The 22,409-nt window shown below is 46.5% G+C and overlaps 1 protein-coding gene and 1 pseudogene across 2 annotated transcripts in view; one reads left to right on the top strand and one right to left on the bottom strand.

Annotated features, from left to right (window-relative positions):
* LOC120882892 overlaps positions 1-18,274 on the bottom strand; it is a 54,675-nt pseudogene extending 36,401 nt beyond the window's left edge.
* The window catches only part of CNMD (chondromodulin), a 35,645-nt gene continuing 31,429 nt past the window's right edge, over positions 18,194-22,409 (top strand). The window contains exons 1-2 of one of the 2 annotated variants that reach the window (XM_040267176.1): positions 18,194-18,344; positions 18,789-18,929. In XM_040267176.1, coding sequence (XP_040123110.1) covers positions 18,273-18,344; positions 18,789-18,929 — 213 coding nt within the window. In that variant the 5' untranslated portion in view covers positions 18,194-18,272. The remainder of the gene's footprint in view (positions 18,345-18,788; positions 18,930-22,409) is intronic. The other variant, XM_040267177.1, reaches the window with a different exon arrangement.

Here is a 22,409-nt window from a genome sequence, read left to right on the forward strand (position 1 = left end):
TCTGAGAAGCCAGCTTATTAGGGAAGTTACTCTTTGAATTGTAGCAAGAAAGGCTGCTCTCCTGGCTGTAGACAGGCTCTTGACTCAGGGAAGGTAGTGCCTATGGTGATTCTCAGATTATGCATTTGATATATTTTTTGCAATTAAATAAGAAGTCAGGAGCCTCTTGATTGCTCGAGTTTGCTTTTGGTTCAGCTGCTCCCAGGAGAAGCGGGATCTTCGCCATCTGTGAATCGGCAGCAACTCCCAGCTTTACATCGTAGCATATGTTAGCAGCCATTTCCTGTTGCTCGTGCACTTCATATGTTCCTTGAAACCCCATCTAAAACTCACTTCTCCTGTGCTTCTGTGTGTGTAAGCCCACCAGCTTGCTACTGGGTCACTATCGTGTGTCTCCATTTAATGTTCAGTTCAGTTCTGTTCAGTCACTCAGTCATGTCCGACTCTTTGCGACTCCGTGGACTGCAACATGCCAGGCCTCCCTGTCCATCACCAACTCCCGGAGTTTACTCAAACTCATGTCAATTGAATTGGCGATGCTATTCAACCATCTCATCCTCTGTCGACCCCTTCTCCTCCTGCCTTCAATCTTGCCCAGCATCAGGGTCTTTTCCAGTGAGTCAGCTCTTAACATCAGGTGGCCAAAGTATTGGAGTTTCACCGTCAGCATCAGTCCTTCCAATGAACAACCAGGACTGATCTCCTTTAGGATGGACTGGTTGGATCTCCTTGCTGTCCAAGGGACTCTCAAAAGTCTTCTCCAACATGACAGTTCAAAAGCATCAATTCTTCAGCACTCAGCCTTCTTTATGATCCAACTCACACATCCATACATGACCACTGGAAAAACCATAGCCTTGACTAGATGGACCTTTGTTGGCAAAGTAATGTCTCTGCTTTTGAATATGCTATCTAGTTGGTCATAACTTTCCTTCCAAGGAGTAAGTGTCTTTTAATTTCATGTCTGTACTTACCATCTGCAGTGATTTTGGAGCCCCCCAAAATAAAGTCTTCCACTGTTTCCCCATCTATTTCCCATGAAGTGATGGGACCGGATGCCATAATCTTCGTTTTCTGAATGTTGAGCTTTAAGCCAACTTTTTCACTCTCCTCTTTCACTTTCTTCAAGAGGCTCTTTAGTTCTTCTTCACTTTCTGCCATAAGGGTGGTGTCATCTGCATATCTGAGGTTATTGATATTTCTCCCAGCAATCTTGATTCCAGTTTGTGCTTCATCCAGCCCAGTGTTTCTCATGATGTACTCTGCATATAAGTTAAATAAGCAGGGTGACAATATACAGCCTTGACATATTCCTTTTCCTATTTGGAACCAGTCTGTTGTTCCATGTCCAGTTCTAGGTGTTGCTTCCTGACCTGCATACAGGTTTCTCAAGAGGCAGTTTCAAGAATCATCTCTTTCAGAATCTTCCACAGTTTATTGTGATCCACACAGCCAAAGGCTTTAGCATAGTCAATAAAGCAGAAATAGATGTTTTTCTGGAACTCTCTTGCTTTTCCGATGATCCAGCAGATGATGGCAATTTGATCTCTGGTTCCTCTGCCTTTTCTAAAACCAGTTTGAACATCTGGAAATTCATAGGTCACGTATTGCTGAAGCCTGGCTTGGAGAATTTTGAGCATTACTTTGCTAGCATGTGAGATGAGTCCATTTAAGTTAGCACCGACAATATGCCTGTTCCTCTCCATACTCTCAACAACCTTCAAGGATAGGCTTTTTTTCATGTTATTGAAGTATCGTTAATTTACAATATTGTGTTCATTTCTGCTGTACAACAAAGTGATTCAGTTAGACATACACTCTTTTTTCATATTCTTTTCCATTATGGTTTATCACAGGATATTCAATATCAGACTTGTGGTGTATGTATGTATATATATGTATAAATGGTATATATTCCATATGGTATATATGTTCCTTAGTGATGCCCCAGATCTGCCTGGAGCAGGAGAAGCCTTATGAACAATGAAAAGGCTCAGCCACATGTGTATAAAAGTCACACAGATGATGAGGGATGCTCATAGATTCATATATACTATGGTATATACATATATATATAGTGGTATATACCACCATATATGTCATTGTTTATCAGTTCTATATATAACAGCTGTATCTGCTAACCCCAGATTCCCAATCCAGCCTTGCCCTACCTCTCACGCCTTTGAGCAGCCAGAAGTCTTGTCTCTGCATCCGTGAGTCTGTTTCTGTTCCATAGATAGGCTCATTTGTGTCGTGTCTTAGATTCCACATGGAACTAATATCATATGGTGTTCATTTTTCTCTGTCTGACTTACTTCATTCAATGTGATAATCTCTAGGCCCATCTGTGTTGCTGCAAGATGGCATTATTTTATTTTTTATGACTGAGTAGTATTCCATAGTGTATATATGTACCATATCTTTTTTATTCATCTGTCGATAAATATCTACATTGTTTCAATGTCTTGGCTGTTCTGAACAGGGCTATTGTGGACATAAGGATACGTGTATTTTTTTTTGAACTATATTTTTGTTTGACTATCTGCCCAAGAGTAAGATTGCTGGATTATCTGGCCACTCTAGTTTTTTGAGGAACCTTCTTACAGTTTTCCATAGTGGGTGCACCAACTTACACTCCTCCAGGGATAAGTTTTGATGTCCAGTTTTGATAGATGAGCAAATGGAGGTTCGGAGAGATGAAAAGTAACTCAGCCACAGTCACAAAGCTTGTCAGTGGAAGAGCTGGAGTTCGCCCTCCGAGTCCACCTGAGCACAGGGCCTGGCCCAGCCCTTCCCACGCTCTGTTCCTTAGCAGCCCCCCAGGCCTGCCCGGGACAGGAGACAGCCCGTGGGCAATGAAGAGCCTCAGCCACGCGTGTATCAGTCATCCAGAAGATACATAAGGCTTATAGACTCAGGCTCCCAGATCACCTAGTTCAAACTTCCACCCCAATCAGCTATTCCCTCCACAGCAGTCCAGGTAAACAGTTTCTCAGCCTGTACTAGACTTGTTTCTAAATGAAAAAAAAAAAAGATGGTAAATGGCCATGGCGATGATCACATTTGCGTATAAATATTCATCCAGTGTTTGCGTTTCTGCAGCAACGTTCTATTTGGGAACAATTGTGCAAACAGCCACGATCGGGCTGGATCAGCGTATTCCCCCAGCAGAGCTAGGCCCCCAGGAGAGACCCGGCAGTAAGGTATAATCAGGAATCACAGTTCTTGGTGCTGTTTATGTGCCTTCCTAGGACTGACAGTCTCGAAAGTGGACCCCAAAGGGCAGAACAGCATCCTCTTGAAAGTGCACAAACAGCATGACAAACAGTACACAAATGCCCCAAACAGAGCAAATGCCCTCACAATCCCACCAGCCGAGCTAATCATCTGTTTTCACTCTCCTTGCTTCCTGCTCATCCTCGCCATGTGTAAACATGATTTTTTCGGGCTGTAACGAGGTATATGTGCAATTTGCTATTCCGCTTTGCGTGCTTAACATTATATCATAAGCATTTTCTGTTGCTGCACAGTCTGCCTGATTCTAATTTGTAGTGACTGCATGATAATCCATCAAATTGACACAACGTAATTTACTTAACTACTCACTCTTCGGCTGTTGCTAGGTTTTCTTTATTATTAATTACTCCACAATGATCATTTTCATTTTTATTGACTTTTATTGACTTTTCCTTCTTTCGGATTCTTTCCTTGGAGTCAAAAATCCATTAGGCTCTTTAAAAAATAAAGTCAATGCGAATGGATTCTGGGTTGACTCTTGTGACATGTGACAGGTGAAAATCCTTAGTAGAATTCATATCAGGTGTGGTTGTTTGTCCACATATTACTTAGTATAAAGGTGTCTAATCACTTGTGTCATAGATGAATAAAATTCTGCTCACAATGAGCTTACTCTCTAAAGGAAAGTAAAAGGGGAGTTGTTTTTTTTTTTAAGAGTAAAACAATTTTCAACTCTCCCCACCCACAAAGAAAGGTTTTTAAAATTTCTGTTATCTTTCCTTTTTAACTTCTATCGTATATATGTCTTAAAGCTTTCAAGCACAGTTTTTTAAGCAGGAGGATGGGGTCATTGGATCTGCTATTCAGACAGATCATTTTGTCCCCAACATGAGAGGAGGCCTGGACAAGGTAAAGAAATAGCAGAGGTCCAGTTAGGAAGCCCCAGCAATAGTCCTGGGAGGGCAGGGTGAAGCTTTGAAGTAGGTATGACAGGTGTGACGGGGGTGTTCAGGAGGCCAAGGCAGGTGATGCTTAGAATGGTCAGGGCTTGAAGGTCAGTCGGGTATGCAGGGTGGACAAGTGAACCAGTTGCCAGATTTTTGGAGGTTTTCAGAAGCATGCTCCTGCCTTGGCTTAGGTATAGGAAAGACATACATCTGCCAACTTGAAGTCCTTTAAGATACCCCCAAATCTGAGTTCACCGGCCAAAAATGCTGCCATAGAAGAGTCACTCATTTGAGTTGACACCCTTCTCATCAGCCTTCAGTTACGAGGTGACCTGCTTTTGGGTGAAATGACACATTATGACATTATCCACAATGTGGGTCTGGGAAAGGGGTGCTGGGCTAAGCGCGTCCGAGAGTGGAGTCCTCATCCTCACTGTGTGGTCACGGGCAGTCACTGGCTCCTGCCAAGCCTCAGTTTATCTTCCTGTAAAATGGGGATAACAGTCACTGTGCTGCCTGTTTCACAAGTTGGTTTTGAACATCATGAGAGATCACATGTGTGAACTCTCTCTGTAAACTCTGATATCCAACACAGATGTGGGAGGGTGGGAGGGTGGAAGAGGAGGCGGGAAGCTGACTGTGTCACCAGCTGATGCTGAAGGGCAGAAGCAGAGCTTTCAATGAGTGAGATACGGGACAGAAGATGCTGACGGGTGTGCCTGGAGGGTTGTCTGAAGAATGTCTGTTGAGGCTGCCGTGACGAAACACCACCGTCAGGGTGGCTTAGATAACACACATTTATTTCTCATAGTTCTGGAGGCTGGAAAGTCCAAAAGCAAGTTGCTGGCAGATTCTGTTCCTGGAGACCCTCTTACTGCCTTGCAGATGGCCTTCTTGCTGCATCCTCACAAGGTGGAGAGTGAGCTCTGCTGTCTCTTCCTCTTCTTGTTGAGTCACTAATCCCATCGTTGGGCCCCATCACCATGACCTCATCCAGACCTAATTACTGGGTTATCCAAAAAGTTCATTCAGGTTTTTGTAAGATATCATGGGAAAACCCAAACGAACTTTTAACTGACCCAGCTGCTTTCAAATTGTGGTGCTGGAGAAGACTCTTGAGGGTCCCTCAGACTGCAAGGAGATCAAACCAGTCAATTCTAAAGGAAATCAATCCTGAATATCCACTGGAAGGACTGATGCTGAAGTTGAAACTCCAATACTTTGGCCACCTGATGCAAAGAACTGATTCATTTGAAAAGACCCTGATACTGGGAAAGATTGAGGGCAGGAGGAGAAGGGGGCAACAGAGGATGAGATGGTTGGCTGGCATCACTGACTCAATGGGCATGAGTTCAAGCAGGATGCAGGAGATGGTGAAGGACACGGAAGCCTGGGGTGCTGCCATCCATGGGGTTGCAGAATCAGACACGACTTAGTGACCGAACAGCAACAACTGACTGTCCAAAGGCCCTGCTTCCAAGTACCATCCCATGGGGACCAGAACTTCAACATGTGAACTGGGCGAGGGGGAGCACACAACATTCAATTCATAGGAGAGCACTGGAGACGGGAGCACTAAGAGAGACAGAGCTAAATGGGAGGCTGATGGGTCTCTGAGCATCTGGAACAGGGGATGCCTGAGGACAGCATATAAGGCTGGAATCCTGGCTCTGTCACTTTCTAAAGCTGGGCAACTCAGACAGGTTACTAACTGTGCCACACCTCAGCTGCCTCCTCTAAAATGAGGACTCAACCATTCAGCCACCGGATTTTATTGAGCAGCTACTATGTGCCAGGAACTATTGTAGGTATGAAGGATTAAAATGTAAACAGAAGAGGCCTGGGAAAGCATAAATCCCCAAGGGATGGTAACAGTGTCCCATGGGGTTACTCTGAAGGGTCCTAGGTGTAATCTGCACAGCGTTGTGATTTTGCAGACTAAGTGCACTAGAATTGTTAGCTGCTGTTATCTCATCTGTTTCACTATTTTTCCTTGGATAGGTCCCGTTAAGGTGCTGTTTTAATGTTAATAGAACAAACGGATAGGAATCAGGGGCAGTACCCAGAGGTCCATTCATGCGTCGCATCTGTTTGTATTTGCTGCTATGGATCGGACTTGCAGGGTCACCCCTACGCCGCTCATCTCCCTGGACAGCCAGTATCCATGCAGTGTGACCATTCTCTGGGCTCCCTTCTCCAGCAAGTCCAGAAGGGCATTGCTTATTTAGGGAATGACATGTTCCCAGTTATTAATACATTCCAAATATTAAAATTTCAGTCGAAGCACTGGGAAAATCATGGCAGGCTCATAATTTAGGGAGGCCAGGTGGCTAATGAATGCTTGGTGCCCAGGAATATCTTAATTCCTCTGCCCCTCTCTCCCAATTAACAAAAGCGCTGATGATCTCAGGGCTGTTTCTGGCCATCTGGGATAAATCAGCCTGCTGGCAGCTGCCCAAATGATGTATTTTAAGGCCACAGGCCATGTGGCTCTCTATTGCAAAGCAATTGGGGTCACCATGTTTGCATATGGATTAACTTGCTGTGCAGGGATCCTACCCTCTTACTGCACCCGCTGTGGGCTGACCCGCAATAGCTGTTCAGCAATGATAAAAAGGAGATAGACCTTACAACCGACCCTTCAGGATGCCCCCATCTTCATTGCTCTCCATTCCTGTTTTTATTACTCTCCACAAAGAGATTTCAGTTGGCTCTCCCTATTTTCACAGTCCTCATTCTTAGAAGGAATTTCCCACAATTCATATGAAGACGTATCTGGATGAGTATGGCGGGAGGACCATAAAAACCCATATGGATGGGACTTGAAAGTCACCAAGTTACTTACCAAAATCACTAAGGTCTATTTTCCTTAGTGATGCCAAGGCAAGGTGTGTTAAAGTCATTTTAAAGAAACTATTAATTGGATGAGCCATTCTCTGGGGGGAAACCCAGGGCAAATCACAGTGGATGGGCTCAGGTGGTAATTGCTCTGTTGTGAAGAGTGTCTAGAAGTTCCTGAGTTTTCTGTCTCCATTGCCCTGAGCAATTATGTTCAACACAGAGATGACAGACTTATTCCCTATTCAACCATCATCAATAAGCATTTACCAATGACCTACGATGTTCGACACACAACACTGAACACTGGAAGGGTCCAGAGATGTACAAGACAGTCGCCAGCAACACGAGGTCGTACAACTTAGATGCCAATTGCTCCTTGTGATCCGTGATCATAGGTCCTGGACTTTTTAGGCTAGTTTTAATACTTCATTTTCTATATCGTTATCCCCATAAATCACTGAAGCAGTCCAATAGTCAGCATCCAAACTACACTTCTCAGACTACCTTGGTATCTCAGACTACCTTGCCTATAGCAAGGTAAAAAATTCTATAAAACCACGAGTTCTGGTTTTTAGCTAAATATGATGTTCACGGAACACACAAGTAGCTCCTGCCGTAAGGTCGGTGACCATTCATAATTCTACAAAGGCAATTAGCGAGGAGCATGAACCTTTCCAGCAAGATTTTCTAAGGTATGACTGGCCCTTGCATGGCTTCTCCCTTCATTCATTAATTAACTATGCACCTATCCAATGAACGACAGTGAGTAAGACACAATCCTGACCCCTGAGAAGCTGACATGACTGTCTGGTGGGGGAAACAGACAAATAACGAGACAGAGAGGCAATGGGAAAAATGGCCAGAATCTTGGATGTGCTTTGAGGGACGTTGGACTTGACTCTGGGCACTGAGACCCACTGTGGGTCTTGAACAGAGGTGGGAGATGTGAATTGCACTTTAGGAAAGCCGATGTAGCTACAGGGCAAAGAGCTTGAAGGGGGCAAGCCTGGAGGGAGGCAGGCAGACACACAGGACGTTCCTACTCTATCCCAGGGCTTACTGCCACATAAAGCTCCACTGAGGGAGATTTCACTTCTTGAGAGTGGAAAGGTGAGGCTGAGCCAACGAGCCAAGAAATAGCCGCCTAGAGAGGCGGAGCGACAGACTGCAGCTCCAGTCACCAACACACGATGCTCAGCGTGTCTTCTGGACACGCTGGTATTCAGGTGAGGAGAAGGAGGCGGCTTAGGGGTGAGTAGTTAAAAACCATCTGAAAATTAACCTATCTACATGGACCAATGAAAATTCAAAAGACTCAAAATTGACTAGAGGGAAGGTCACCCTGCTTTGCCGATCCCAAAAGGCAGATAATAAACCCACCCCTCGTTTTTAGCATTGGGATGCAACTTCTTTTTTTTCCCTGGAGCATATCTGCCATCAATGCTTTTTTTTTTTTTTGTCATTATAAAAATATTCCCCACACTAACTCCAGACTGGCTGGACAGCAGGAAACGAGAGAAGAAAAGCAGACAGAGCTCATGAGCCAGTCCACGAGCACAGGGAAGCAGGGACTGGAGCACTGTGCCGAGAGTTGACTGCCTGTGACAACTGTGACCCTCTCAGCCCCCTCAGTGGACCTCAGTGTTGTCACTAGAAAGTTCTAGAGAGGTGCCAGCTGCCTGAATGGAGTGATTGTGTTTTAGTGACACCATGGAATTCCTTTTTTCCCAGTTTTATTGAGAAATAATTTACACACATTAGTGTATGTGTTTAAGGCAAACAGCATGGTGGTTTGGTTTAAATATACTGTGGAGTGACTGTCGCAATCCATCTTCTTGTATGGATACAATAAAAAGAAAAGGAAAATCATTTTCCCCTTGTGTTGAGAATTCTTAGGCTATACTCTGTTTTTATTTGTTGTTGTTTAGTCTCTCAGTCATGTCTGTTTTGCAACCCCATGGACTATATAGCCCACCAGTCTCCTCTGTCTATGAGATTTCCCGGGTGAGAATACTAAAGTGGGTTTCCCTTCCTTACCCCAGGGGAATCTCCCAACCCAGGGATCTAACCCGTGTTTCCTGCAAGTCTCCTGCATTGCAGGCATATTCTTTACTGCTGAACTACCAAGGAAGCCCCTGTTAATATTGGGTTGACCAAGAAGTTCATTCAAGTTTTCCATGGGATCACAAAGAGTTGGACACAACTTAGTGATTGAACAAGAACAACCACCACCATCATCTCTTGCTTGGACCACAAAAGACCCTCCCAAAATATCTACCTCTTTTATTCTTGCTCCTCCTCCAATTTCGACATTTTAGTCCACAGAGGTCAAAATGATGTTTCTATTATCTTTTATTTTTTTATTTCTATGATTCTCTATACGGAAAAACATAGACTTACAGAAGGTCACCAAGCCAGGCTTCAACAATACGTGAACCGTGAACTTCCAGATGTGCAAGCTGGTATTGCTAACATCTGCTAGATCGTCAAAAAAGCAAGAGAGTTTCAGAAAAACATCTATTTCTGCTTTATTGACTATGCCAAAGCCTTTGACTGTGTGGATCACAACAAACTGTGGAAAATTCTTCAAGAGATGGGAATACCAGACCATCTGACCTGCCTCTTGAAAAATCTGTATGCAGGTCAGGAAGCAGCAGTTAGAACTGGACATGGAACAACAGACTGGTTCCAAATAGGGAAAGGAGTACATCAAGGCTGTATATTGTCACCCTGCTTATTTAATTTCTATGCAGAGTACATCATGAGAAACGCTGGGCTGGAAGAAGCACAAGCTGGAATCAAGATTGCTGAGAGAAATCTCAATCACCTCAGATACGCAGATGACACCACCCTTATGGCAGAAAGTGAAGAGGAACTAAAAAGCCTCTTGATGACAGTGAAAGAGAAGAGTGAAAAAGTTGGCTTAAAGCTCAACATTCAGAAAACGAAGATCATGGCATTTGGTCCCATCACTTCATGGCAAATAGATGGGGAAACAGTGACAGACTTTATTTTTTGGGGCTCCAAAATCACTGCAGATGGTGAGTACAGCCATGAAATTAAAAGACACTCCTTGGAAGGAAAGTTATGAACAACCTAGACAGCATATTAAAAAGCAGAGACATTACTTTGCCAATGGTCATGTATGGATGTGAGAGTTGGACTATAAAGAAAGCTGAGCACTGAAGAATTGATATTTTTGAACTGTGGTGTTGGAGAAGACTCTTGAGAGTCCCTTGGACTGCAAGGAGATCCAGTCAGTCCATCCTAAAGGAGATCAGTCCTGAGTGTTCATTGGAAGGACTGATGTTGAAATTGAAACTCCAATATTTTGGCCACGTGATGCAAAGAACTGACTCATTGGAAAAGACCCTGATGCTGGGCAAGATTGAAGGCAGGAGGAGAAGGGGACAACAGAGGATGAGATGGTTGGATGGAATCAGCAACTCAATGGACTCATCTGAGTAAACTCCGGGAGTTGCTGATGGACAGGGAGGCCTGGCATGCTGTAGTCCATGGGGTCGCAAAGAGTTGGACACAACTGAGTGAGTAAACAGAACTGAACTGATAGAAGGTCACAAATTGAGAGGTTTTTAGACTTTCCTTTCATTTTAAAGATGAGAAAAAAGAGCACCAAAGAAATGAAAAACCTTATTGGAGGTCACACCACAAATATATGGCAAGTCTAGGAAAGAAAAGAGGCTTTTGAATTTCAAGTGGAGCACTGTTCCATAGCCAGGTAAAGTATTTCCCTGTATATAGCCCAAGGCCTAGGCTACCGGGAAAACGTGTCTGAAAACATACAAAATGATACTAACAGAAAATATTCAGGTAAAAACTGTATCATCCGTTTGTGTGGGTTGTAATAAAAATGACGCGTTTAAAATGCAAACCTGATTATGCCATTCTGCTGTTTCAAACCCCTTGGGACCTCCCAATACCAAGGGGAAAAAATCGAAACCTTAACACGGTCTTGTCTGAGATGATTGCCTCTCTGCAGCCTGGCCTCCTACCACTCTTTCTCTCACTCTCCAAAGTCCAGCTTCTCTTCTTTCAAATGCCAAACTGTTCAGCGCCGCCAGGCCTGCTAACCAGCTCTCCACACTTCCCACACCCCGCCCCTGCCCCGACCTGGGGAAAGGCTGCTCTTCTTCAGTCCTCACCCAAAGCACGCCTTCCCTGAGGACTGCCCCCACCCGGTGCAGAGCAGAGGTTACTTATCTCGGGTTACCTATGCTTTTTCCTTTCATTATTTTTATTGGAGTATAGATTTATTTTCTATATCTATTTCTATATTTATCTATCCATATTAACAATCATGAATTCAGACTGATGTTTCTAATTACAATTCATTACTACGTGGTTTATTTCAGCCTGCCCTTTTTTTTTTATTTGTCTATAGACTTACTCTATATAGTCAAAATGCTGTTTTACAAAGGTTAGTTGTTTTTTTTTCCTTTTTGCTCTTCTCATTGGGTGAGTTCCTTTATACTGTCTTCCAGCTCACTTTTGTAATTCTGTATGAATTTTAAGGGCTTCCCAAGTAGCTCGGTGGTAAAGAATAAGCCTGCCAACCAGGCCTGGGTCAAGAAGATCCCCTGGAGAAGGAAATGGCCACCCACTCCCAGTACTCTTGCCTGGGAAATCCTAAGGACAAAGGAGCCTGGCGGGCTATAGTCCCTAGGGCTGCTAAAGAGCCAGACACGACTTAGCAACTAAACAACAGCAATGAATTTTCAGATTATTTTATATCTGTGAAACATTTTATAGATATTAAATTGGAATTTTTATAGGGATTGCATTAAACCTGTAGGAGTACAGTTGATTTAAAATGTTGTGTTACTTTCTGCTGTACAGCAAAGCATATCAGTTATATATATATATACACACACTTTTTCAGATTCTTTCCCATACAGGTCATTACAGAGTACTGAGAAGAGTTCCCTGTGCTATATAGTAAGTCCTTATTAGTTATCAATTATATATATAGTAGTGTGTATATGTCAATTCCAGTGTCCCAGATTAACCCCTTACCTTTCCCCCCAGTAACCATAAGTTTGATTTCTACATCTGTGACTGTATTTCTGTTTTGTAAATAAGTTCATTTGTATCCTTCTTTAGCTTCTGTATATAAGTGACATCACGTGATATCTTGTCTTTCTCTGACTTACTTCACCAAGGATGACAATCTCTGAGTCCACCCCTGGTTGCTGCAAATGACATTGTTTCATTCTTTTTTGTAGCTGAGTGATATTCCCTTGCATATATGTACCCCATCTTTGTCCATTCCTGTGTCAGTGGATATTTAGGTTACTTCCCGGTCCTGGCTCTTGTGAATGGCGCTGCGATGAGTCCTCGTTACTGTTGATTAGGAATGTGGGGACACCATTGTTTTGTGACTGCTTGCTTTCAGATTGTCTTTTCCACTCCACTATAAGCAGGGTGGCACCTCCTTTGCTCGGTGTCAAGTCCCCACACCTGGCAGAGTGCCTGGCACGAGGGCAGAGTTGGGTCCTGACGCCCAGGAATGAGCCCGGGGATTAGAGGCAGGACGTGGGTGGGCAGAGGGGAGCAAGCCTGTGAAATGGGGACCCCTCGATCCCCTTCACCCCAGACCTTCTGCTAGGCTGCGGCTTCTACTGTCTCTTCATCACTCTGGACCGTCATCGTATAAATGTGTAACCTAACAACTGTTGGAAACATGCCACTTTGGGAGAATGTGCTCAGAGAATGCAAGCGGTCTCCCTGTCCACCCTGCCCCCTCCCTGGAACAGGCATCATCTGTTGTGTGAAGGAGGCGGGGTCCTGCAACCCACCCCACTTCCCACCCTCTCCTCAGACCATGAGTCCTCCGAGCATCCACATGGTCGCTTACTCCCCCAACCCTCTCTCCTTCTCAGGGTTGACCTTCTTGCTTATTTTTGGGTCCATCTCATCCTTTCCCGTCCCCCTTCAGCTTTCAAATGTCTCTGCAACCTGGGAAGGCTGAGGAGGATGTCCTTGACCCTCCAGCTCCCTTGGTCTAGCCTCCTTACTTTCTTCTCCTCCTTAAATCCAAAGTTCTTAATTGTCTCCATTTGCAGCATTCACTTTCTGCCTATTCACTGTTATTTATTATTTTATTCACTCAGTTTTTTGGACAAATTTAGATTTTTTTTATTTATTATTTTTAATTTATTTATTTTAATTGGAGGCTAATTTACTTTACAATATTGTATTGGTTTGCCATACATGAATCCTCCATGGGTGTACATGTGTTCCCATCCTGAACCCCCCTCCCACCTCCCTCCCCACCCTATCCCTCTGGGTCATCCCAGTGCACCAGCCCTGAGCACCCTGTCTCATGCATCGAACCTGGACTGGCGATCTGTTTCACACATAATAATGTACATGTTTCAATGCTATTCTCTCAGATCATCCCACCGTCGCCTTCTCCCACAGAGTCCAAAAGACTGTTCTATACATCTGTGTCTCTTTTGCTGTCTCGCATACAGGGTTATCATTACCATCTTTCTAAATTCCATATATATGCATTAGTATACTATACTGGTGTTTTTCTTTCTGGCTTACTTCACTCTGTATAATCAGCTCCAGTTTCGTCCATCTCATTAGAACTGATTCAAATGTATTCTTTTTAATGGCTGAGTAATACTCCATTGTGTATATGTACCACAGCTTTCTTATCCATTCATCTGCTGAGGGACATCTAGGTTGCTTCCATGTCCTGGCTATTATAAACAGTGCTGCGATGAACATTGGGGTACACGTGTCTCTTTCAATTCTGGTTTCCTCTGTGTGTATGCCCAGCAGTGGGATTGCTGGGTCATAAGGCAGTTCTATTTCCACTTTTTTAAGGAGTCTCCACACTGTTCTCCATAATGGCTGTACTGGTTTGCGTTCCCACCAACAGTGTTAGAGAGTTCCCTTTTCTCCGCACCCTCTCCAGCATTTATTGTTTGCAGACTTTTGGATCGCAGCCGTTCTGACTGGTGTATGCACCCGTCTTTTGAACTGTCAGTCCGTGTTCACAGCACAGAATCCAGAGTGCTCCAAAAGGCACGGAGTGGAGCGCCTTTCTCCCATGGGTGTCCCCGCGCCCGTGTCTCTCCCCATAGGCAACCCCTGCCGTCGGCCTCTGTGAGCCTTTCCAGAGGGCATACGCACTCACACATTCTTTTTATTTATTTGTTTTGGCGCACTGGGTTTTCGTTGCTGCGTGCGGGCTTTCTCTGGTTGCAGTGAGCGGGGGCTTCGCTCTAGTTGTGGTGCTCAAGAGTCTCACTGCGGGGGCTTCTCTGGTTGTGGAGTGTGAACTGTAGAGGGCAGGCTTCCAGAGTCGTGGCACACCAGCTCAGTTGCCCTGCAGCGTGTGGGATCTTCTCACAGCAGGGATCCAACCCATGGCCCCTGCATTGGCAGGTGAATTCTTAACCACTGGACCACCATGCAAGTCTTGCATACATATGTTCTTGTTTATTTATTTATTCATTGGCCATACCATGACACTTGTGGGGTTTCAGTTTACCAACGAGGGATTGAACCAGGGCCCTTGGCAGTGAAAGTGCAGAGTCCTAACCACTGAATCAGTTCAGTTACGCCATGGACTGCAGCATGCCAGGCCTCCCTGTCCATCACCAACTCCCAGAGTTTATTCAAACTCATGTCCATCGAGTCTATGATGCCATCCAACCATCTCATCCTATGTCGTTCCCTTCTCCTCCTGCCTTCAATCCTTCCCAGCATCAGAGTTTTTCCAGTGAGTCAGTTCTTCACATCAGGTGGCCAAAGTATTGGAGCTTCAGCTTCAGCATCAGTCCTTCCAATGAACATTCAGGACTCATTTCCTTCAGGATGGACTGGTTGGATCTCCTTGCAGTCCAAGGGACTCTCAAGAGTCTTCTCCAGTACCACAGTTCAAAAGCATCAATTCTTCAGCACTCATCCAACTCTCACATCTACACATGACTACTAGAAAAACCATAATTGGACTGGACAGACCTTTGTCAGGAAAATAATGTCTCTGCTTTTCAATATACCACTGAACCACCAGAGAATTCCCCTGTTTGTATTTTTTATACAAATTTGGCCACTTTGGCCACTGGATGCAAAGAACCGATTCCTCGGAAAAAAACACGACACTGGGAAAGATTGAGGGCAGAAGGAGAAGGGGACGACAGAGGATAGATGGTTGGATGGCATCACCGACTCAATGGACATGAGTTTGAGTAAGCTGCGGGAGTTGCTGATGGACAGGGAGGCCTGGCGTGCTGCAGTCCATGGGGTCACAAAGACTCGGACACGACTGAGTGACTGAACAACAAATACAAATGGAGGCATTTAGATACATTTTCTACCCTTTGCCTTTTTCACTTAAAATATCTTAGGTGTGTGTTCTTACATCAGTATATTCAAAGCTGCTTCATCCTTTCAAATTGTTGCCAAGATCCCTTTGTGAGGATGTGCCATGAATTCTCTGCTGCGGACACTGAAACCGCTTCTAGGCCTTTGTTCTAACAGACACGCTGCAAGGAGCAGCCTTGCATAGAGAGGATTTTTCCAGCCTGTGAGCCCATCTGTAGGATAAATCCACAGAAATGAAATTACACTTTGCATTTTGGAATCAAGTTTTCTCCATAAAATTTGCACCAATTCAGCCACCCACAGAAACGTAGGCCTCATTTCTCCTCATGCTCCCCAATAGACGGTTCTAACAAGGGTGTTTATTTTCACCAGCCGATAGGTGACAAGGAATACTTTAAATGTGCATTTCTTTTTATAAGTGCTGTCAAGCATTTTTCTTGTGTTGAAGAGTCATTTGAATTTCCCCTTCTGTGGAACCTCTGTTCCCATCCTTTGCCCAGTTTTTCCATCGGTGGTATTGTAATGATTCCTAGGAACTCTCCTGGTCTGCGGTATGAGCTGCAAATACTTTCAGTCACAATGATGCTTGCCAGCATGTGTTCTGTGCCCATTAAATGGAGCAAACAAAACTGCTGTCTTACTGGCTCCTGCGCCCTCCTCACTGAGGAGTCCAAAGGCCTCTCTGTGTATTCTTTCCTTCTCCCATGTCAGCATCTGATACTGCGGATCCATCCTTCCTGAACTCGCCTCTTCTTCCTGCATCGCTACTTCATCTTGGGTCTCCTCCCACTTCTCTGGCTGGGACTTCTCTTATTCCTTCCAAAACGCCCATTACAAGCGCCCTGCGGAGAGGAGGTCTTGAACTCAGCAGCAGTGCCTCCGAGGGCTGAGCCTCTGCAGGCTGCAAGGGGCTTTTCCAGCTCCTTCCACCTTATGGAAGATGCAGCCAGTGGCGCCTCGTCTGAATCCAAGGCAGGCTCAGGATGGTCCCCGGGCTCTTCTTTAGCAGGCCCGCATGATGCTTTCAAACTGGTGTTGGAGAAGACTCTTGAGAGTCCCTTGGACAGCAAGATCAAACAAGTCCATCGTAAAGGAAATCAGTCCTGAATTTTCACTGGAAAAACTGATGCTGTAGCTGAAGCATCCAGTACTTTGGCCACCTGATGCGAAGAGCCAACTCATTTGAAAAGACCCTGATGCTGAGAAAGATTGAAAGCAGGAGGAGAAGTGGATGACAGAGGATCCAATGGCTGGATGGCATCACCGACTTGATGGACATGGGTTTGAGCAAACTCCAGCCACGGTGAAGGAAAGGGAAGCCTGGCGGGCTAGAGTCCATGGGGTTGCAAAGAGCTGGACACAACTGAGTGACTGAATATCAAGTTCAACAAGTCGGAAATTAGCCTTATATCGGCTCTCTCACAACTGCTCCTCCCAATGGCCTCCTCTCCCCTGGGCTCCCACCACTCTCCCAGTCCTCCTAGGCCTGAAGCTTCAACCTCCCCAGCCCAGCAGCAGCAGAGACACGCAGTCATTTCCACCCCTCAGCCCTGCCCAGCTCCGCTGTCAGCACACCCATCTCCCGGTGTCCCTCTCATCAGCGGCGCCTCCGGAGCCCACACTTTCTCCTGCCACAGCCCTGTCCAGCCCCCTCCCTCTGCTCGGGAGACTCGGGCCCTCCCCTGCAGCGGCCCCTTACTCCTCAGGAGCGGACTCTGCACACAGCTAGAACCCTACACCGTTTCATGAAGCCTGGATTCACATGAGGTCACATGTAGTCCTGGTGGGCTTCCCGGAGGGATCCAGTGGTAAAGAACCCACCTGCCAATGCGAGAGACCTAAGAGATGTGGATTGCATCCCTAAGTTGGGAAGACCCCGGGGAGGAGGAAATGGCAACCCACTTCAGTGTGCTTGCCTGGAGAATCCCATGGGCAGAGGAGCCTGGCGGGCTACAGTCCATGGGGTTACAAAGAGCCGGACACGACTGAAGGAACTTGGCATGCACACACGCATAGTCCTAGTACTGGCAGACGGCATCTCCAAAAGCGAAAAAATTTCTCCTGTTCTGCTTTTAAAATACATATTAATACTATATCTCTCTATATAGTATAAAATGTATACTATATATATAGTATATTATGTGTGTGTGTGTGTGTGTATATATACTTGGCTATTTCTTTAGACATAACAGTGTTTTGGGTGTGTTTGTTGCCATTGTTGTTTTTATCTCTTTGTTTAACTTATTTAGTTAATCAACCAGAACCTATTATTCTTTCTCAGCTTGGCTTCCAGTTTCCCTGCTGAGCCTCCTGCTAAGGCTCCCAGAGAAACCTGGGACGGGAGCCCATCGCGAAGACCCAGCAGGGCCCGCCGGACGTCAACCCCGCAGACTTTGGCCGGGGTCCCCCGGCCACCCCACGACCCCGCCGTCTGTGTCCTGCTCCGCCGGCGCCCCCAGCACACACACAAGTTCACTGCGGGAAACGGGCCTCCAGCCAGGCGCCCAGCAGAGCCTCAGACACCCTGAGTGTTCCCGGAGGGCGGAGAGTCCCGGCAATCCGGCATGTCGTGGTCGCGGGGCTGCGGGGCTCAGCAGCCTTGGATTCCGCCCTCTCCGCCACCCTGCCACACTCAGACTCACGAGGGGCTTGGGGGAGGGGGTGCGCTGTGGAAAGCTGGGCGCGTTCACCGCTGCTGGGGCGGGCGAGGGGAGGCAGGGCAGAGGTGAGGCGCCAGGAGGGGTGGGGAGCTCTGGGCTGGCCCAGGCGGAGGGCACGGTGTGCGCGCGCGTGCCCCGCGTTGAAATGCCCGGCACGTCGGGGCCGCAGGCCAGAGCCCAGGGCGCCAGCCGAGCCTCCCGGTGTCCTGCTCCGGCGGCCGCGGTCATGACGGAGAACTCGGACAAAGTGCCCATCGCCCTGGTGGGGCCCGACGACGTCGAGTTTTGCAGCCCCCCGGTGAGTACCGCTCGGGGGCCCCCAGACCTGCGGGGGCCCGGACTCCCCCGTCCGGGTCTACGATTTGCATGGCAACGAGCTTGGGAGGTGGGGGCAAATTCGGGCGCCCAGATGTGGGCTTGGGGTGGCGCCCCACGCGGGTGCGGGTGCAGAGGCCGGGGCATCCCCAGAGGCGGGCGAAGAGGAAGGTGGGCAGGGAGCGAGGAGGGGGCGTCGAGGAGGGGAGGCCGCCGAGATGGCAGACCCGAGGGGCGACGGCCTTGAACCGCGAAGAGTTTGCTCAGCGCTCATGCAGGCCTGAGGACCAGGGACCCGCGGCGCGGGGAGCGCGGAGAAACGGGGCGCCCGGAGGAGCCCGGGGCCGCTGTTCCCCATTCCCACCCGCGCCCCGATGCCGCGGTCGCTGCGCGCAGCCTTGACGCGTCCTCTCCCGGCCGCCCGCAGGCGTACGCCGCCGTGACCGTGAAGCCCTCCAGCCCCGCGCGGCTGCTCAAGGTCGGAGCCGTGGTCCTCATTTCGGGGGCGGTGCTGCTGCTCCTGGGGGCCATCGGGGCCTTCTACTTCTGGAAGGGGAGCGAGAATCACGTAAGTCCGGAGGCGCACGGGGCGGCCGGGGGCCCTGGATGACTCGCGTGTCCCCCCCCCCCCCCACGCTCGGGGGCCTCAGCAGATGCTGTCCCCTCGGGGGCCTCCCGGGCACCTCGGTCCCTTCTTCCATCCAACCCCACGACGTGGCTTCCCACTGACAGGCAACTTTGTAGAAAAGCCAGCGTGGGCTTCAAAAGCTGTGTAGCCGGGGGATACAGTGGAGGGTTTCAGGGAAGCCCTTCGCAGGGAAGGCGCATCGCAGCCTGACGCCTCCACTAAGCAGCTGAGGGACCACCGCTAAGGCACGGCCCTTCTGGCCTCGCCTTACTCACCCTTAGGAAGAAATGAAACTATGGCCTCCGCCAGCTGAGAAAAGCTGTGAATTGAAGAACCTGGGACAAAGGTAGCGGAGGAACATTCAGACCTAATAAGGGGATGAACCTGACCTCCCAGTAGCGTCCTCTCTTTTTCTCTCTCGCTCCCTCCTTTTCTCTCTTCTCTCTCTCTCCTCTCTCTCTTTTCTCTCTCCTCTCACTCCTCATGCTTTAATTTGCCCTTCTCTCTTGCTGTAAGGGAAAAAAAAAATCTAACTTCCTTAAAGATAGCCAGTGTCTTTGAAAATCATTTCTGGCCTGGTCACATGTGACTTAATGGTCAATGTTTTACTAACTCCCGTCCTACTTTCTATGAACGCAACTCTTTGTGTTAAAGCTCGGTTGGCTCTCAAGGAATATAAAAGGTGCTTCTGACCCGAATGGGCAAGATTCCAGGGTGCTCATTAAATACTCTGAATTTTGTTCACTTATCTAAAGGAGGAGGAGCATTTTATCTTGATGACCATTGCCAGGCCTGGTGTAAGCTGATTTCAACTAATGGAAAAGAATTCCCTCTCCAGGGTGCACACAAAGGGCTGTTTCTTAATCACTCCCCTCAGAGAATCCCTGACTGCTGTTTTCCCCTTTCTCTCCCACCATGAAATTCAAAGCATGAGCAAATTCCAGTACTTAGAGAAAATGGTGCTGAGAGCAATTCAACCATTTCACACATCACATCTTCTGCAGTCACTGCGTAATTTGTATTTTTAACTCAAATGCCTAATGTAGATAAGCATGCCATTTAGCACCAAGTCTGTTTTAGAGACTATATCAAATTTACAAGCATCGATTTGTAGGATCAGAATTGCACAGTATTTTATGTGTATTTGAAAAGTGCCTTAATGTATTTGTGTATTTTAAATATAGAAGCTGGGCCAGATGCTCATATTCGAAAGCAGCATATCTGAACATTTCTATATCTCCATCTCCATTAATAGCAGGGTTTAGACTGTCACCCCTTGGGAAATATAAATGCTATCTTTTAGATGACAAAACTTCCATGGTATGGGTCCTCTGGGGACAAAAATAGCTTTGCTTTTTTTTGGGGGGGTAAAGATTTGGGTCATGATATATATTTAAATGGGTACCATTTGGCATTTAATTATTCAAGGCAAACAGGGTTAACTGACAAGCTTCTAGAAAGAGAGATTGAAAGATCATCCAAAATGAGTAGGGCCTCCTTTTATCATAACTTTTACTTCACTGCAAGATGGTGGGTTGTCTGGTTCGAGAGAGTGGTATTAAATTCTAAAAATACAGAGGAAGAGTGAATCACATTTTATTGCCAACAATACAAGTTACCGCTGTCTCCTCTGCAGGTAGGAGAATGAAGAAAATGGTGGTAGGGTTTTTGTGTTGTTTTTTTTTTTTTCAACTCCCAAAATATTCCATGCTGATCCATATTACTTAAGTCTGAAAAACAAATCACAAAATACTAAATAGAGTAAATTTGGTACCATCTACGCAGAGCATAGGCACAGGTCTGCTGCATTCAAATCTAAATGGCCCAAACAAAACATAATCAGAGAAGGTCAGTCTCTGTCAAACAGACTGAGTCATCCACAGCCAATGCACTACCCACTCTTTGGAGATCACCCATGCCTCTGTCCCTCTGTATTGGTTTATAGAGGAGGAGCAGCAGTAATTCACCTCCTGTGCCTTTCATATGGATAAATCCCCTTAGGACAGGTTTACTGGAAATCAGCTAGAGGTCTCTGGAGCATTGAAGTGTTAATAATGAGGCGACAAGTGACTGGGCTCAAATATTGAGGTCATGTTTCATCCACATTATTGTCAATGGAACAAGGCGTTGAAATATGGGAAATTCCCACCAATATAAGATAACTGACAACCCAAGCGCCTGGGACGAGGGGATGAGATCATTGCTTGGGGCCTTTATTCTCAGCCTGATTTTTTGAGATGTTGGTCCCAAACATGATGTAATTATCTTATGAACCCAGGCTTTATTAGAAACTCATTAGCAAATCTCCTTGGCTGTAAAAGGCACCATATTGAGCAGAATTTTGGCACATAATAAACTTTCTTTGTGCTTGAATAGAAATAGCCTTAGGTGCTAACAGCTCCATCAGTTTAGAGCAGATATTGTGATTACTGCTTCACCAACCCAGCCTTCTCCTGAGCTTGGGGCTCAGTACTTTTTACCAGTCTCCAACCCCAGGCACATCAGGAGGACACAAACCCCCTCTGCTGCTCTGGGGCAAGCAGGGGCTGCAGCTCCATTAAAAGGATGCAATACCCAGGCCTGGTTAGGTAGGGTGTTTTGTTGAGGGGGAAGGTGGAGAAGGGTGACGATGGAAGAAAGTCAAGTTAGACGCGCAAGCCACTGTTCCAGTGTTATGATCTTGTCTCCTTAAGATTTTCTAAGAATTTGGAAATAGTTCATTTCTTAAATCCAGGATCACTTTAGTAGTAAAAAGTTTATGTGCAAGGCTTTAAAAAAAAAAAAAAAGAGCCTCTTGTCTCATGAGTAAAGGACAGACACTTGTGGCAGCAGAAACTCACACACGCATTGTCCGCCATGCACGCCTTAACAGCCAAAATTAACTCAGATGAACAGTGGCTGTTCAGAGAGCGCAGGGGCCAAACAGAGCCCGCTTTCTGAGCCTCACCTGCAGGGAGCCCTGTCTCAGCCAAAGAAAACAGGTTTCCCCAAACAGGCTGATGGTGAGCACCACCAGGGTGCAAAGTGAAAAGAGATTGGTGGGCTCCACTCCCACGCCCCTAAATCAGAACCCCTGGAAGTGGCTCTCAAGATCAGCTGAGCTGGGGAGACAGTGTCCTGCAGGAAGCGAAGTTCATCAGAAGGAGGGGAGAACCTGTGCTCAGAGGTGGTGAATGCTGGGATTTTCTGTTCCACTAACGGAGAGCTGTTGCCTACAAGGGTACCAGCTACCATTTCTACATCTCTGCTGATAAAACAGCACTTTGTGGGTCTTGCAATAATGAGTTTTCTATAAGTAATAATCCAATAACAACAGATACTTTCCCCAGGGTTTGTCCATGGGGACAGTCAGCTATTTCTCATAACTGACTTGAACTGAATTTTTCAAGTCCAAAAAATCTGACTTGAATTGAATTTGAG

The sequence above is a fragment of the Oryx dammah genome, unplaced genomic scaffold, assembly GCF_014754425.2.
Source record: "Oryx dammah isolate SB20612 unplaced genomic scaffold, SCBI_Odam_1.1 HiC_scaffold_24, whole genome shotgun sequence".
Lineage (NCBI taxonomy): Eukaryota > Metazoa > Chordata > Mammalia > Artiodactyla > Bovidae > Oryx > Oryx dammah.